Source organism: Hylobates moloch, unplaced genomic scaffold (genome assembly GCF_009828535.3).
Source record: "Hylobates moloch isolate HMO894 unplaced genomic scaffold, HMol_V3 SCAFFOLD_18, whole genome shotgun sequence".
Classification (NCBI taxonomy): Eukaryota; Metazoa; Chordata; class Mammalia; order Primates; family Hylobatidae; genus Hylobates; species Hylobates moloch.
In genome coordinates this window covers 44426509-44445470 of record NW_026652293.1, presented here as the reverse complement: position 1 = coordinate 44445470, position 18962 = coordinate 44426509, and the positions used below count along the sequence as shown (strand labels likewise).

General features: G+C 41.8%; 1 protein-coding gene across 1 annotated transcript in view; it reads right to left on the bottom strand.

The window, feature by feature from the left end:
• Positions 1 to 2707: 2707 nt before the first annotated feature.
• C8B (complement C8 beta chain) overlaps positions 2708 to 18962 on the bottom strand; it is a 37446-nt gene continuing 21191 nt past the window's right edge. Inside the window, exons 8-12 of the mRNA XM_032136320.2 lie at positions 17405 to 17533; positions 14368 to 14531; positions 6838 to 6991; positions 5310 to 5378; positions 2708 to 3059 (exon numbers count right to left, since the gene is read on the bottom strand). Coding sequence (XP_031992211.1) covers positions 2905 to 3059; positions 5310 to 5378; positions 6838 to 6991; positions 14368 to 14531; positions 17405 to 17533 — 671 coding nt within the window. The 3' untranslated portion in view covers positions 2708 to 2904. The remainder of the gene's footprint in view (positions 3060 to 5309; positions 5379 to 6837; positions 6992 to 14367; positions 14532 to 17404; positions 17534 to 18962) is intronic.

The following is an 18962-nucleotide window of genomic DNA, read 5'->3' as shown; positions in this document are numbered from 1 at the left end:
TGGCCAGTATGTTTTTCCACCAAGGTGCAGATGATGAAGGTCCTGAGGGATGCCAGGCTGATGTCCCCAAGGACTGTCTGTGCCAGGCCCACTTTCTCCTGAGGACTTTTTTTATAAGTACCTGGGAGCAGGTCAGAGTCCTCTTCTCTAAGACACAGATGACTTTTCCTTCTATCTGGATCCTCTGCCAGCAAGTGCTCTTTCTCCTGACCTCTGTATCCCATCCTGACTTCTATAGTTGATTCATTAGTCATAAGGATTGAGTTTCCATTTGAAGCTTTCTCTACCTGTCATCCAATGATTGTATTAATATCTACCCTATGAAATTCAGATGAAGATTAAATAAGATAATGTAGGTTAAAAGACTTCATAAACTGGGAAGCACTCTATAATTGGCAGCTATTATTATTATTACTATTGTTAAACTAGTTATAATAATTATTATTCGCAATAGAAATTAAGTTATTAGTCCAAGGTCACATGGAAAGCCTCCCACCTGGACATTAAGCACATGAAGCTAAAAGCATTTCAAAGATTTACGCTCTGGGATGCAAAAATCTCCCACATCCAGGCATCTTGTGCTGTGTTCAAGCTTCCAGGACCACAGCCAAACTGCCCTGCCTGGACTCTGCCCCTCGAATACTGCACCTCCTTCACCGGTACACCAGTGAAAGCCACAGTTGCCAAGATTTTCTAAAAGCACGGTTTGTATTTATTTTGTTTAATTCTTACATTATGTTTCAGCCTCCTCCAAAATGCATTTGTTTGCAGAAAGAGCCACATGGGGAAGTTCAGCCCACAAATAAGAATATAATTATTACACAGTTTAGCGATGCCTGGGCGTCACCCGGGTATTCACCGGTGCTCCAAAATTCAATTGTCTCTCCTTCAAGACCGTATTTAATAGGATAAACAATTTCTGCTAAATGCAATAAATGTGAACCTGGGCTGTCATCTCCATAATCAACTCAAATTTCCCATTAGAAACAGTGGCTGTGATTGAGATTCAGAATTTAATTTGGCAGCGCTCGCTTCAACGTGCTAGTGTCAACTTCACGGGAGCCTCCCATCAACCAAAGACAGAACCGCTCTTCCCTGTCTCGGGGGAATCTTAAAAGAAGATAGATTATAACTCAAGAAAATTATACGGCTTCAGTATAATGAAAGAGATAAAACATTATTGGATTATCCTGTTGAAATAACAGCAGACAGCAAAGCAATAATATTAAACCAAACAAGGGCCCAGACCCGTCAGCTGAATTGCAGGGGCCATGGGGATGCAGGAAGGCAGGCAGGATCACCATACTTGCTGGAAGAACCCCTAGAAGTACAATAGCAGCTCCTTCTGATGGCTGTTCTATGGACTCAATTCCAGATAGCTGGTTGGGTGAGATTGCTGTGTGCCAGTAACCAAAGCTTGATGTCATGTTAAGGTCTCAGGCCCCAGTGTCAAACCCAGTGGTAAACTCCAAGCAGATGATTTGGCTGAAAATCAATGGGTTGAATCAATAGGATGAACCAATTCACCTTTAACCAACTGCTTTTTACCCCATCAACTTTATTTCAACAAATTCACCTGAAGTACTTAAATCAGACAGGAGGGGCCCAAGAGCAAAGAAAATCTTACAGGATGTTTTAATATGATTGAATGAATGAGAGAAATAAAGCTTAAATGCTCACTTGACAATCTAGAAAATTAAAATTTTATTCCTGGTAGCCCAGAGAAAAATTGTCTTCTTATTCTCTTCTTCAAGACTTCCGCCCTCCCCCCAAAATGGTATTTGCACAAGAGCATAAGTGAGCAAAGTAGAATGTACAGACAGTTTCATGGGGGAGGTAGGGAACAGTTTATCTTGCACATTACCCCACAGCCATCAACTTAAAATTCTCTTTCACGTGTTTCCTCTTCCAGCCACCATGATCTTCTCTGCTTTTTCAACTTTCTCTCCTTCAGGGATCAGTTTCCCTGGCTCCTGTCTCCAGCTCAGGATCTTCCCTGGGAACCCACCTTGCCACTCCTTTATTAAGCACAACAATTCCACTCTGCCCCAGGACTCCTGCTTCCAACATGCACAACCACACCCTTCCTATGCTCAGCATCAAAGTGAACTGGGGGACCAGGATCCTCTCTCCTCAGAAGGGAGTGGCTGGAGATTTGTCAGTCTCACACACACACACACACACACACACATACACACACACACACACACAGTAATTTCTGCTGCATTTTGTTTCATGAAAAATTCTTTGTTAATCAGATACTCATTTACTGAGAGGTAAGAGAGCATCATAGTTAAGAATTTAAAACTTTAGAGCCTGACTTTGTAGCCCAGGTCTGCCGCTTTCTAACTGTGTAACAATGGACAAATTGCTTAAGTGCTCTAAGCCTCAGATCCCCCCAGCTGTTCTAGCATCTACCTTATAAGGTTGTCAGGAGGATGGAAGGGATTAATACACAGAATCCTTTGCTGACACATAGTAGTCATCCTATAAACAGGAACTACCATTATTATTGAACAAGACCTTGTACCTGTCAAGGAAAGAACACGTTAATATTTATTCATTGATTCATTATTAAGCACCTATTTATGCCAGTCATGGCTAGAGAGTGGAACTGAAATGTGAACAACTTCCAACACAATTCCTGTCTGGTAGTCAATATGAGTGAAGTAAAATTGTAGAGTGAGTAAGGTGAGGATTACAAAGATGCTTAAGCCTTTAACTCAGTATTTATTTAAATCAACTTGCATTTTACAAGCTAACATCTTTATTTTAAACAGCTTGCATGGCATTGCCTTTCGCCCTTGCATGAACTCCAGGTGGAAACTGGTGTAGGGCTGAGCTGGCCTGAGTTCTTGAGGGCTCAGGGCTCTCACTGTTTGTAGCCCACTGCTGTATCATCTGCTAGGAGCAGTCAAGTGTTTCTGAAGCAGGGCCTGAGCAGGGGCTACCCCCATTTTGAGGAGGTGGATTGTTACACTGCCTTTGTCTTGTCTTATGTCCTCCAGAGCATGAAGACCAATTTGACCAGCAATTCCAATTCCCATCAATGGGCATATCTATAAGAAAGAAGGTCAACAAGCATCAATCAGCACTTCTTATATTCTGGTGCCTTACTGGGGTTGGATGAGCTATGTAAGCCTAAAGGCTTTGGGAGTCTGAATCTCTGAGCTCCCTGCTGCCATTTTCCTGGCCATTGTACTTGTCATGCTCTTGCCTACCACAGGGCCTTTGCATAGGCTTTCCCCCCGTGCCCAGAACACTCTTCCCTCCTCTACTCACCTGGCCAATCCAATTCACCCATCGGATCTCAGTAAAAGTGTTATTTCCTCGGGAAAAGCTTCTCTGACTCTCCCACTCCCCATCAATTCCCTGCGACTCCTAACTCTCCATCAATTCCTCGTATTTTAAGTTCTCTGAGAATTTTGTAGCAGTTGTTACAATTTAAACTTTAAAGAACTTTATGGGACAATTCAAATGATATTGGCCTTCCTTTTCCAAGCAAAATCTTGATTGCGACTGGGGCTATATCTTATTTGCTCAACTAGCAGCTAGGCAGGCAAAGAGGAGGCCCTTGCTAGACATGTGTTAAATGGACGAATGGATGAATAAATAAATGAATGAATGCTTCCAGCTTAGACAGTTCCTACCTATAGGATGCTGGATAGTTATCTTCTTCTCAACCTATATAATGGGAGCTGTGTTATCTACTGCGAGAAGTGGATGTTGTAGATGAGGTGATAACAGACACCAGTGCTTTCCACACCCTGACACTTGGCTTTCACTTGAGGATTTTTAATTGTTGGTGAGATTGGCAGGTCATCAATCACTTCCATCATGATATATCATGTGTCTAGCTTTGCCACTACCTCACAGTGTAATTCTGGGTAAATTACTTAATAACTCTGGGCCTCTCCATTTGAAAAATAAGAGAGCTGGAGTGCATGGTTCCCAAGGGCTCCTCCAACCGATAGGAACCCTGTGGTTGTGAGACTGCAGACTCACTGGGAAGATGACTGCTAGGGGCATGGTTGAGGTGCAAGACGAGAGGGTGGACAACCTTGAGTGTTTTACTGGGAACATAAGAGTGCAGGCAGGAATTATGATCAAAGGCTGTGGGGGCAGACCCACTGGACCTGAACCTGGGTTTCAACACTTCCTAATTGTGTGACTATTGGGTATGTTAGTTAGTGACCCATTGAACCTCAGTTTCTTCATCTATAAAATGGGAATATCAATAATATCTACTTCATGGGGTTGTTGTGAGGATTAAAGAATTTAATAGATATAAGATACAAAGTAACAACGTGCTCTTTAAAAAGTAACCAATGTTTTTCTTGCTTTTACAATGTGTAAGGTATCATTCCAAATGCTTTATATGCCTCCTTACAAACTCAGGACAACTCTATGAGGTAGTTAATATGATCATATTCATCTTACAGGCACAGAAACTGAGGCATAAAGAGGTCAAGTATCTTGCTCCAGGTCAGTTATTAAATGATGGAGATGGAATTTCAACCCAAGCTGAGTTCAAGCACTCAGCAAGGGGTCTATTACATAGTAAAGTGTCCAGTAAATGTTCGTTGTTTGTTTTACATGTGCCATTTCCATATTGAACGGTATCACCAAAAAGTCACAGAAAGGAATAAAAGTGAGAGAGGAGTGAAAGGTTGAGAACTCTTATATGTTGAACTGGCCAAAGAATTTGAGATCTGGAAGGGATCTTAATGATAGCCAAGTCTTTCATTTGTTAATTCAACTATTATCACTGAGCAACAGCTGTGTCTGGCTACTGAGACAGAGGTAAATGGGACATGGTCCCTACTCATAGATGCAGGGGAGTTAGATAGATATATCAACCCAAAGTACAATGCACAAACAGCTATAATAGATACATGTTCAAAGTCCTGGGGGAGCCAGCAGGAGGAATTAGCTAATTCTTTGGGGATTAGAGGAAGTTTTTATGGAGGAGGGGGCATATGTGCTGGAATTTGAGGGCTGACTAGGAGCATACTAAGCAGAAAAAGAGGGTAAGCATTCCAGAATGATCCAAAGAGATGGCTTACAAAAGCCACACATTGATATTTCTCTAACATGAAGCACTCTGCGTTGTAAAAATAATGAAATGCATAACAATCAATCCATCAGTTATTAAATGATGGAGATGGAATTTCAGCCCAAGCTGAGTTTAAGCAGGGTGGATCTCAGGTTTCCTAGTATCCAGCCCCACACTCCACACCTGCTCCTTGCTCTTGTTCTGGTGAATTATTCTCTGGACCTCCCCAGAGTTCCTTTTCCAATCAACTTACTCTTCCGATAGGAGACCTCACAGGCTAGGCCTTGGGATCCAACAGGACAGATGCAGTCACAGCGTGATCCTGAGAAGACAAGGCAGAGAAAGTGTAAATCATGCCAGGTGGAGCTAAGAACTCCTGGAGCTCAGCCCTCCACATCACTGCAGTTCCATCAGGTTCAAACAGAGCACATATTTAGTTAAATGGCTTGCTATAGGCAGGTTCAGTGCCAGGAATACCTACTCCTTTCCTGAGGGCCTTTGCCATGAAGGGGTGTTTATTTTCATCCCTGGGAATACATAGAGTTGTTGAGGACAATTACTCATTAGCTGACATTCGACCCATACTTAAATGCCTTCAGTGTCAGAAGCTACATTAGCAGTCACTGAGGCCAATTGTCATTGATGTTCAATTTCATCCTAAATAATTGCCTAGTCTAGGCTTGAATACCTCGAGGATGGGGAAATCATTACTCTTAGCTGTCTCATCTGACTTTCGGCCAGTTCTGACTCCTTGGAAGTGATTCTCTATGTGAATTTGTAATCTGTCAAGGAACTTCTCATCTGAATCACATGAAACCTCTTTACAGGATTGTCCATCATAGGTCAGGCCCTGCAAGCATCCCAGTCTCTGGCTCCATATTCTCCCTCACCTTCACTGTGTAGCCTCAGGTGGGTCCGAGTTTCTAGGTCCAAATTTCACACAAGGCAAGGGAGAGTTCAGCAACCCTAGATTAAAATCTTGAGTTGATGAGCTGACCCCACTTGCTGCAGAACTAAACCTCACATAGGGGTCCTTGTGCTGATAGCAGAACTTCTAGGCCGTATGTTCTCACTTATGTCTTCTCTGCTTATGTCTATCCTGTCCAAGGAGCCAGAGACATATTCCTCAGTCCCAGTCTGGCAACTGGACTCTTTCAGCCTGAGAATACACCTTCTTCTATATCCCTTCCATTGAGCTAACCTCATCCACGTGGGCTCTGCCTTGACTCCAGCTGGTTCCCTGGGCTAAGACTTCCTGGAACCAGTTGCTCCTAATGCCCTGTTTTGTGTGTTGGGCTGGCCTCTTTTTTAGAGTCTTGCTAGGCTATCACAACAGGAGCATAAGATCCCAGGCTCTCACCCCTCCCAGGCTGCCCTGCTCACTGCAGTGACCCCAACGTGACTCTCGAGTTTAACAGTCAAGTTCTAGTGGCCCATCCTTGCTGCTACCCCCAAATCTTCTTATTACATATTAGTCAGGACATGCACAAAGGGCTTCTCCTACTCAGCCCAGGCCCTCTTTGGGGTAGAGATTCTCTGAGTCTATTCCCACTCCTTGCTGTGGACCACAGGATCTCAGCCTGCTCCTGTCTTCAGCTTAATGATGCTGTCACCCACGGTAACCCTTGGGGCTAAAACCCAGGTATACTGACAGCCAGAGTAGTATCTCCCAGTGGACTAAATTCTGACCTCTCGGTAAATAGAAGCAGGCAAATGGCTGGCCCCCAGCCTGCTTCAGATTATGGCTTCCACCAGGGACACCAGCTGCCTGAAAGGGGTACCTTTCAGGACAGGGACTCCATTTCCTTGGCAGGGAGCACAGTGGCAGGAACTAACTTCCTTCTGGAACTCCTCCAGTGCCTGCTTCATGTTCTGCTTCACTGTGCTGGAATAGGCAAAATCTGTGGCTGTCACTAGTTCATACAGAGGCTCCACCTGGAAAGGGAAAGGGGCATTTATTTCAAGAGGAAAACATTTACCAAGTAGAAGTGTAAAGCAAAACTACAAAGGAATAGACTGGGATCAGTGCATAGAGACCACGTGTGGGTTCCTATGAAACTATATGGGTCTCCCATCTTCTCTCTGCTTCCCCTTACCTGATATACACAAATTAGCTCACTCAAGTTCAGGTCAAAAAACACTTAGAATGCTTAACTAAGTGCTAGGCATTAAGCATAAAAAATGAGTAAGATAAAATCCCTACTCTCAAGGAACTCAGAATCGAGAGAGACAGACAAACATACCAACAGATGGTTACCACATGGTGGATACAGGCACCAGCAGAAACTTGTAGAAAGAAGCAGGTGAGAGCAGAAAGGAGTGGATGCTTCATCTATCTTTGGTGGGGCAGAGAAGATGATTTTCCAGCATCTCTTTGGAAGGATTATAGGAGTACTGTCCCAACATCACTACGCCCTCCAAACCTATCAAAAGCATTCCCATCCTGCAAGAGTCACTATCAGGAATCTTCCAGAGCTCCAAAGCTCACAGAACACCTTCCCTCCATTAATCACTCAAGATACTCTCTGCACTACTCATCTGAAACAAATTCCATGTTTTTTACTGCTCCTTTATAGTCAATACTGGCTTTTTTTCTTTTTTTATGTGCGGAGTTCCTTTTTTCTTCTTTTCTGATTAGATTGTAAGCTCCTGGAGCTCAGGGCAATGTCTTAGCTCTGTGTTTCGAGGGTGCAGCCCCCAGCTAAGTGAATATAGTGGCTGGATGGATGTAGGTGGACAGAAGGCCTCATTAAGGTGATGGTAGGGGGCATGGATGAGAGGGTTTGGCTGTCAGAAGCATAGAGGAAGAATCAGCAGATGCTGCTCACTCAGTGGGCACAGCCATGTTTGAGACGGAGAAGTCACAGACAGATGTGGCATTATTTGTGGGTTAGAAAAACCAGAGGCACAGACAGTCCAAATAGATAGTTAAAAATGTTCTATTCCTCTTGGCTCAAGTTGCAACTCCAGGGCCAGGTTCCTCTCTCCAGCTTTTGCTTGTGATTCTGCCCTAATCCTGCCCTGGAGAGTTTAGGGTACGTCTAAATGCAGGCAATCATGACTAATAGAAGACTCCCTCGGGAAGAAAATTGCTTCCATTTCTTAACGCATCTGATGCTGACCTTTGCTCCAGTGGGCAAAGCAAGGCCCCTTGGTGGTCCCATTGTCTCACCATTTTGTGGTCAATGAATTGATCCAGAGGCTGTTTGCAGAACCATCCAACCTGCTGGCCACACAAGGGGTGGGGGTGGGAGTTTGGAGAGAGAAAGAGGGGAGCTTGTTTTACACCAATGAAGAGCTCCTCCAACAATCTGATTTTGCTCCCAAAGCACCTTGAAAGGCTGCCATTAACCACAAAGGCATTTTCCTACCAGCACTGAGATTGAGATTTGCTGCAGGAGACAGAGGAAATCAGAGGCCAAACTGGAGTAAACCTTCAATATATACTGTGTCCTGGGAGCTGTGTGGAGGTCTACAAATATGATCCTACTTCATCCTCACAAACTAGCAATTATCAGCCCCATTTTCAGGTCAGGCTAAGTAATTCGATCAAGATCACACAATTCATATATGGTATTACCAGAATTCTATTCCAAAACCTGTGTTTTTCCTCCTAGTTCACCATGATTATTGATAAAAATGGCTTGATTATTCCCATTTACAGTCTCCCTCCTAGGCTTCTCCAAATTTCGCAAGCTATGGTTTGACTTGCAGCTTAACAGCAACTCCTCAAGACTCCAAATTTCCTTTTTAAACTTAATATAGCACATTCGTCTGTTCTTTGATTTGCTGCTCATTTTTTTTCCTGTCTTTTTTCTTCTCTCCTTTTGCTCCTCCCTCCTTACATTTTGTCCTCCTTTTTTCTTTCTCTTTCTTTCCCACTTCTCCCCCAAATACACAATGCTAACCACTCACATTGATCATTGGATCCTCAGCACACCTGCCCTTGTGAAAATTTTCTTTTATCATATTGCTGCAAAGAAATGGTAAGCACCGACTAAACTCTACACAAGTTTCTATACTAAACTTCAGTGTTCTTAGTGATAACAAATAATTATTACCATAGCTAGCATTTATTAGGTGCTGAATTAAACACTTTATATACATTATCTAACTTAATCTTTATAACAATCTTATGAGTTCATTAGTCTTTTGTTTCCTTCTTATACAGGTGAAAAAGCTGAGGCACAGAGACATTAAGTAGATTGACAAAGTCACATAGCTAGTAAGTGGTGGAAAAAGGATGTGACCTGTTAACCTGTGGTCTGTTTCCTTTCAGTGTATATTTTTGGGCAGGTAGATGGACCTATCCAAAGGATGAATAGGTAGCTATTTACACCAAATTGGTGGCATGAGTGTAATTTTATATCTCACTTTCTTCACTTAACATCAGAATATGAGCATTTTTCCACATGATTCCATCGTCTTTGATAAAATGGCTTCTCACAGCTTCAGAGTATCCTTCTATATGGATGAGCCACAACGTATTCAACTCTTCTTCTGTTCTTGAGCCTTTAGGACATTTCCTTTCTTTCTTTTCCCTTTTGCTACTTCAAATAACAAACTAAGACATGCCTTTACACATACATCTTTACCAACTAGTCAAATTATTTCTTTAGTACGTTCTTGCATTGGGTGTTGTTGGATGAAAAGCTATAAGCATTTTTAATGTTTTGGATACATCTGCTTAAATTCTGTTCCTAAAGAATTGTATCAAATTATATTCCCACCCTATTTGACAAAAATATCCATCTAATCACAGTCAACGCCACTGAGTATTGTAGACTTTCAATCACTGTCCCTTTAATAGGTAGAATATAATATTGCAATTACTTTAATTTTTATTTTTTATGACTACAGAAGTTAAACATTTTGCATCTTTATAAACCAACTGAGAAGTGTTCATCTCTTTGAGATGTTTCTTTCTTCAAAACTATCATTCCTTTCATATTAAGGATCTCATTTGTGGTACTTTTTTTTTTTTTTTGGTGTGCTATCAGCCATTTAGTTATATTCGTGGGTTTTCTTTGTTTTTTCTTTTTCTTTTTCTTTTTTTTTACTTCTTCTTTTTTTTTTGAGACAGAGTCTTGCTCTGTCACCCAGGCTGGAGTGCAATGGCACGATCTCAGCTCACTGCAACCTCCACCTCCCGGGTTCAAGCGATTCTCCTGCCTCAGCCTCCCGAGTAGCTAGATTACAGGCGCATGCCACCACACCCAGCTGATTTTTCTATTTTTAGTAGAGATTGTTTTCACCATGTTGGCCAGGCTGGTCTTGAACTCCTGACCTCATGTCATCCACCCACCTTGGCCTCTCACAGTGCTGGGATTACAGGTGTGAGCCACCGCACCTGCTGGATTTTCCTTTTTGAAATTCAGAATTTATTTTTGCAGGTGAGCTTTGTCGGTCCAAATCCAACATTGTCTTTCCAGGCGTATGCTGCCACAACATTTATATTTTAAGCACTCCCTGGACCAGCATAATTTGCTTTGAGAAAATCTTTGATACCTTGCTTTGAGAAAGGTATGAGGGTCATTATTACAGTTTATTAAATATTTCAGCTTCTTTTCCTTCTGGGCACGTGGCAAGGCTGACATTCTCGCTCTCTTTGAAGGCAGGTTTGCAATGTGACTCGTTTTGACCAGTGACAGGTGAGAAGAGAGTGTCACTTCAAGGTCGAGGCTTTCCAAACAGAGTGAGGTGACTTGTCCCACTCTTTTATTATCACTGCTGTGGTGATCTTGGGAGCACATGACAAGATGCAACCCCCATCATCTGGATGTGTGAGCAACTACATTGAGCAAATCCCCCTTGCCAGCACGCTTTGGACATATGTGATTGAGAAATAAGCTTTTGTGGTATCAAGCTACTGAAATGTGGAGGTTGTTCCTCTGCATTATGACCTATGCTATCCTGATCTCTGTGTGGGCACCATTCATTACTATATTTTTTCCCTTCTGCCCTGGGCAATGCCAATAATTCATACAATGGCTTCTCTACCAGCATAGGACCCAGCCAACAACCTAGCTATCCTGACTAGCATAGAAATGCACATGGATGACAGACTTTGTGACTAGGATTACCAGTTAAAGACAGGCCATTCAGTTATATTTTAAAATGAGATTAAAAAACAATTAATTTTTTTTAGTTTAAGTATATCCCATGCAATATTGGGGAGATACTTACACTAAAAAATTATTCCTTATTTATCTGAAATTCAAATTTAACTAAACTTCCTGTGTTTTCATTTGCCAAATCTAGCAACTTTTTACGTGACTCCTTTACTATCTAAAATCTCTTTGGAATTCTTCACCCATTAATGACCATTTCACTAGGTCACAAGTTTTTTCTTCAAGACTCCTCAGTTGTTGCTCCATTTTCTTCAAGCATTTCACACTGCAAAGAATTCTAGGACCAGTTTGACTTTTATTCCTGTAGGATATATTTGTTCCTAAAAGTAGACATTTTCACCAGGCTGTGTTTCAGTTTTGTTTTGTTTTCAGTACTTTGGCTTAGCTTTCAATGAGCTGTTCATTCTGCATTATCAGCTCAGGGAAGATTCTCTTCTTATATTTTTGATTAATGTATTTTCACATTTAATCTTGTCTCTTTCTTAGGAAGAAGTCTCTGTGTTTTAAGCTTTCTACTCCTGTACTCTCTGTCTATCATATTTCTTTTCTGCCATTGTTTTAATCTCCCTGTCTCTTGCGTCTGCCTTATAAGAACATGTTTATAACACCTTCCACATCACTGTCTTGATTTTCTGCAGTGTCAGTTCCGTCCTTTATAGCTTCCAATGTGGGCTTTAATTCTGTTATTGTATGTTTGGTTTCCTGTATTCAGCCACTTGCCTTTTCATCTGATTAGTGTCTAAACACCTCAGCTTTTATTCCATAAATTCTTCATTTCCTTGAATTGTATGATAATCACAGAAAATGTATTCTAAAATCTACTTCTATTTTTCTGGTTTTTAGACATCATTATTTCCTATATCATGAACATAATTTCAATCTTTTGTGTTCAAGATCTCTTTTTATGTCCATTGCTGTCTCTTAAGTCTTCTTTGAACAAAGAGCTACCTATGTCTAAAGTTTACCACTAAACATTAAGAATGGGTTCCTCTGTGGTCTCCTTCCCTGCCTACCTGTTCTATAGAAATCATGTTTTAGGCCTTGATCTTGAAGACTGGTTTACATAATTAAGCCTTGGCTGAAACTATTGCATCTAGAAATTGCTTGTCTACTGGGCTCTGCTGTCCTGAAATCAATTGCCACTCCAGCTACCTGGTAAGCGGGCTTTGCGGAGAATTTTTCTGACATAATGTGAAGCCATCTGCAGTTCCCTCTTGCCAGAAAAAAATGCATGTGAGAGTGGGATGCCCAGAGTGTATATTTCCAACTCAGGGTGGGAAGGTACAGAGGTGTGTGAAAGCCGTCAACACTCCTGCCTCCTCCACTCCTGCAACACTCCCAAAACATCTCTGATTCTCTACTACATCCCACATCACATCACACGCTTGGCATTTGACATTCCCAGTGCCCAGGTAGGCACATTCAACTGATCTGAGTAACCAGGGCATTCATTTGGTTCTCAGTTTTTTAAAAAAGATTCAGGTAAGATATCTCAGGAAAAAGAGATAAAGGCTAGGGCTCTATTTTCCCTTGAACTCTGTTCTCTCCCATGACCAGCTGTGATGCCGACCAATGTCACCATGGCATCAGCCAAGCCCAGATTTCTCAGAAGCTCCTGCCGCTTAGCCGATTTTATCCTTTTCATGTTTGCCAGCATCGGTACCCTAAGTGCCACTGCTGAATAAGTGCAAAGGAGAGGGTTTGAATGGCAGCCTTCTTGTTCTGCAGAAACTATGTATTTGACATGCAAATAAAGAAATCAGCAGGCTGGGGACTGCAGAGTCTGTCATCAGAGCACCAGCCCCTCAACCCTCCAGCTTGACTGCAAGGTGGGATCTCCAGCGAGTAGGTACTAGCCCATAATGACTGTACAGACATTGGCAAGAAGAGCATGGTGTTAAGACGTGCTATGGGCACTGTGCAAAAGTCCACACAGGAAAGGACCTACCATTGATGATGTGTATGACAGTCCTGGTCTAACAAACATCTTTTTAGTTTAACATTGTAAAACTCCTCTAGTTTGGGTGACAAGTGGTTAGGATCATTATTTTTTATTCATCAAACCCACAGGAAAGTCTAGAGGGGAGTCAAGAAGTCGAAGTCTTTTGTTTGAACCGAATAGACTCTTGAGCAGCCAAAGATGGATACAACTTCTTTAGCCCTTGATTTTTGTCAACCACAATATGGAGATAAGAATAATTAAATTGCAGACCAGTGTGGGGATTACATAAAATAACATTTCTAGATGTTAGATGAAGAAACATTTCTAAAGAGGGTCATGAATGTATTAGGTGCTCAAGACATGTTAGTTGTTGTGATGTCTTATCCTGTCCTGTAAGATGTTACGTGTGTGTGTATCTTACTATTCCTCGTAGACCATATGTTTTGTCTTTGCATTTTCCTCTATTTTCCCCTAGTACCTTACTTCCTGTAGCATAGCAGGAATTTAGCAACTATTTGTTGGTTGAATGCATAATGTTTAAATGAATAAATGACCAAATGACTAAATGAGTGATTCTCTAATGAAATAAAAGGAATATTAATTTAATTGATTAAATTTAATTGATTAAATTTTTAATAAATTAATATTTCTTTTATTTCACTAGAGAGGCTAGAGGCCAGGCACAGTAGCTCACACCTATAATCCCAGCACTTTGGGAGGCAAAAGTGGCAGGATTACTTGAGGTCAGGAGTTCAAGACCAACCTGGGCAACATAGCAAGACCCCATTTCTAAAAAAAAAAAAATTAATTAGCCAGGTGTGGTGTCATGCACCTGTAACCCTGGCTACTTAGGAGGTTGAGGCAGGAGGATCACTTGAGCCCAGGAGTTGGAGTCTGCAGTCAGCCAAGATCATGCCACTGAACCCTAGCCTGGGTAACAGGGCAAGACCCTGTCTCTAGAAAAGAAGAAGAAGAAGGAGCAAGCTAGAATTAAAGCTGATTGTTAGTTTCCTTTAGCAACATGGGGCCCAAGTGAGAGGGAATTGAGGGTCTCTAGGTAGTACTGAGCAGTGTGTTATAATTTATTTATTTCAAATATATTTTCTACTATTGTATATGTGTCTCAAAATTAGGGCCTGGATCTTAGTGATCTCTGCATTTTATACCTTGGCTCATGGTAGGTACTCAGAAGCTATTTTCTGGGTGGAGGAAAGGATGGGTAGAGCAGCGTTGTGTACCTTAACTTTGATGATGGCTGGGTTGTACTGCACAGCATCTCCCCACTCCTGCATCAGGTCCGCCGTCGGCAGCTCCTGGTATGCCAGGGTGGTGATGTGCTCACTTGCCCCTCCTCGTACCAGGACCACCAAGTCCTCCACCATGGTGTCCCTCTTGTTTCTGTCTGGAATGGACACAGAGAGCTAGCAGGTCACAGAAGATATCCCTTTGCCCCCTAGAATTTACTGCAACCCAACCAACAATTTGGGTACATCATATTCACTGAACTTGTCTGAGAGATGTGGGTAGACCAAACACTTCCTTGCCTACAGGGCAGGTCATGGTGCATGGGGCAAAGGGAAACTCACTCAGCCATAGGCAATACAAATTGAGGGCAGGACAAGAAAAAGACATTTATCTTGAGCAGCTGTAAGTGCTAGTTACTGAGTAAGTTTATGGAAGATAGATGATAGCTAGATGAGATAGATAAATAAATAGATAATAGGTAGGTAGATAGGTAGATAATAGACTGGTAAATAGGTAGGTAGATAGGAGAGTAGATAGGAAGATAGATGATAGGTAAGTAGGTAGATAGGTAGGTGATAGGAGATAGATAATAGATTGGTAGAAAGATAGATGATAGATAGATAGATAGATAGATAGATAATAGATAGTAGATAGATAATAGACAGTAGATAGATAGATAATAGATAGTAGATAGATAATAGACAGTAGATAGATAGATAGTAGACAATAGACAGTAGATAGATAGACAGATAGATAGATAATAGTAGATAGATAATAGACAGTAGATAGATAGATATATAGATAGATAGATAATAGTAGATAGATAGATAATAGATAGTAGACAGATAATAGATAGTAGATAGATAGATGATAGATAGATGATAGATAGATAGATAGATAATAGACAGACAGACACACAGACAGGTAGATAGGTAAATAGAGAGAGAGATAGACAGGCTATGATATTTTCTTTTACCAGACAGCAATTTTAGGAGCCCAGCATTATTAGCTCTACTTCACAAATTATGAAACACATACCTGGAATTGTTAAGTGACTTGCCAAGGCCTACACAGCTAGTAGCTGATAAACATAAATTTTAAACAAGGTATGTCTGGTTTCATAGCCACTGTTCCTTGGTCAAATAACTTTCCTCTCTCCAAACTGGCTCCTGCAGGTAGAGTGTAGAGGAGCTCACCTGGTGGAAACTGAGTTCATCCTCTCCTCCACTCACCCTACACACCTTGACCAGGCATGAGTCCAGCTCTGACTTTGTCTAGCCTTGTGGTTCGGGACAAATCATTTATACAGTATGAGATTTCTTTTTTGTTCTCATCTATAAAGTGGATACTCTGCATCCATGTAAAGAATAAATAGCATATTAACAGCTAATAATTATTATTTATGTGTCAGTCACTAATCTAAGTGCTGTACATGTATGAATGCATTTAATCTTCACTGCAAAATAGTAGCTGTATAATCCTCACTGTGCAGATAAGAAATCTGGGAGAGATGAAGGTACTTACCAGACAGCCCTGTCCAGGCCTTAAGTTGTCTCACTTCTTTGTGTGAGATGACAATTGTGGGAAAATTTATAAAGGCTGTGCTAAGTATGTAGTTGACACTTACTAAACAGTGGCCACTATAAAGCAATTATTATTTTGACTTATGGAGTTGCCCAGAAAGCCCTCAATCATGTCAGTGAGTTATTTCTATTCTAATGTGTCTACGTCCCCACTGCCAAAAGAACTGGTGTAAAACAGCCCAGCGTGATGGCTCACGTCTGTAATCCCAGCACTTTGGGAGGCCGAGGTGGGTGGATCACTTGAGGTCAGGAGTTTGAGACCAGCCTGGCCAATATGGCGAAACCCTGTCTCTACGAAAAATACAAATATTAGCTGGGCATGGTGGCACATGCCTGTAGTCCCAGCTTTTGGGAGGCTGAGGCAGAAGAATCCCTTGAACCAGGGAGGCAGTGGTTGCAGTGAGCTGAGATCATACCACTGCATTCCAGCCTGGGTGACAGAGTGAGATTCCATCTCAAAAAAAAAAAAAAGAACTGGTATAAAACAGCTCCTCAAGTCTGAGCCTGCAATACCTGAGCAGCATTAAAAAGTAGGAGGGCGTCTCCGCCAGGCATGGTGGTTCATGCCTGTAATTTCAGCACTTTGGGTGTACCGAGGCTTGTAGATGGCTTGAGCCTAAGAGTTTGAGACCCGCCTGGGCAACATGGCAAAACCCCGTCTCTATAAAAAATAAAATAAAATAAATAATAATAATTAGCCGAGCATGGTGGCATGCACCTGTGGTCCCAGCTACTCAGGAGGCTGAGGTGAGAGGATTGCCTGAGCCCGGAAGGTGGAGATTGCACTGAGCCAAGATCACGCCATTGCACTCCAGCCTGGGCGACAGAGTAAGACTCTGTCTCAAAAAAAAAAAAAAAAAAAAAGCTGGCGTGGGGGAGGAGTCCTCATTTACTGCCAACAGGAGTATAAATTGGTACAGCCATTTTAGAAAACAGCTTAGTACTATCTAGTCAAATAGAAAAAGCACACCCTCTGAAACCCAGCAATTACAGTCCTATGTGTATTCTCTGGAAAGACACTTGTATGCGTGTACCAGATAACTATGTAAGATGTTCAGAGCAGCATCAATTATAATTGTTTGAAAGAGGAGATAATTCAAGTGTTCATCAATAGTAGAATGGACAAAGAAAAAGTGGTATATTCAACAAAATAGTATGCAGCGATAGAAGTGAACTAACTATAGTTATACACAAAAACATTATGTTGAATGGAAAACACACGACTGGAAGGATTATATTCCATTCATATAAAGTTCAAAAATAAGCAACACTAAGTCATGTTAGTTAGCGATATGTTAGGTGGTAAAACTATAAAAAACAGAAGGACATACTTGGCATAGAAGTTGGGATAGTATTTGTCTCAAAAAGGGAGGGAGGTGTTGTAATCACCGGAGGCGCTAGGAGGATAAACATTTAAGTGTGGAAGTCACAAGCCCCTGTCACTCACCTTTTATTTCATTCAGAATACCTCTGCATTTGCCTATGGACACACCCAGCCTGACGTAGACCTCTTCAATGGCACCACCAATTTTAAAATCATTTTTGGCACAGGCATGGACGTTGTTAAGAGTATAATCTGAAGAAAGCAAGGAAAAAGGTCCATGACGTAAAAGGTAATTCACTCTGTCCCTTTTCCTATGATCGAGTCCAGAGGCCTAGCCCTTGTTGGATGTCACAAGGACTCGGGTTCAAATAAATAGGTCACCAGCCTGATAATAAGAAATGCAGGCAGCAACTGGCACCAGGGCAGGACCTCATAGAGCTCAGGCCCAACTTCCCCTTTCAGCCTCCCTGCAACGCTCTCTGAGGATTTTTGCAGACTTCGAAAGAGGGGAAGTGCGCAGAGTCATTTTCTAAAAATTTGATCGCCTTATTGATTCTCTAGGGATAGATCCAGTGAGTACAGAGACTGTTACAATCTGCCTGCCCTCCCTGACCCACCCTTCTCCAATCTTTGATAAGGTAGAAAAAGTGTGTTAATTAATTAGTTGAGAAAATGCCTATAAAAAGTAAGGCATAGTATCTGGCAAAGAGACGGGGCAAATTTCCCTGATTTCTTCTTCATTTTTGGACTGTTTCCTACTTCTTCCTCCCTAATTCTCCCTGAGGCATCCTCCTCCTCTGGTCTTGCTGAAATTCCAGATGTGACTTATAAGCACCTCTCCAAGCACTCTGAGGCCAGTTCAGGGAGAAAAGAGCAACCTTGATCACCAGGGCTGTCTAGCAATGTTGGTATAGATCAGTTTTTCCCGAAGTGCATTTCTTGAAACATGAATCCTGTGAGATGGTAGCAGATGTTATGAGAAAAGGAACTTCGTGGTCAAGAAAGTGTGACAAATGTTGCATCAAAATAGGTGGAGAGGTCATTTTATTGGAGTACATTCGTGAAACTTTGAGAGTGGAATCTATTATGTGTTTTCCCAACTTATTTAATGATTAAGCCCTTTTATGGGAAGCAGTTTGAGGAACAGTGGAAAGCACTTTTGAGATCATTTTTATGCAGGAAGTTACCTCTGATTTTGACAAGACTGAGGCCACACTGTAAAAATTTACATTGTGTACCATGTGTGCTCTTGCAAGTACATGGACTGGTAATCAAGCCCTGGCTCCACCACTGCAATCTGTGTGACCTACAGCAGTTTGCTTAACTCAACAAGTGCCATGTCATAGGAAAGGATATTGGGTTGGAAAGCAGCAGACTTGCAGTTGACTGGAATTGGAAAGAGCTGGGATATCTCTATGAAGATGAATTACAGGGGAGGGATGGGGGTGGAATATTATTTTGGAGACCACAGTAATAATCTGAGACCTTGCTATGTAAAGTATGGCCTATCGGCCAGCAGCATCAGGATCACTCCAAAGCTTGTTAGAAATGCACTCTCAGGCCTCACTCCAAACCTACTGAATCAGAATCTACCTCTTCCAAGATTCATACTTGATTCACATCCACATAAAATTTTGAATGTGAAGGTCTGGTCATGGGGTGAGCCTATGGTGGTAATAGG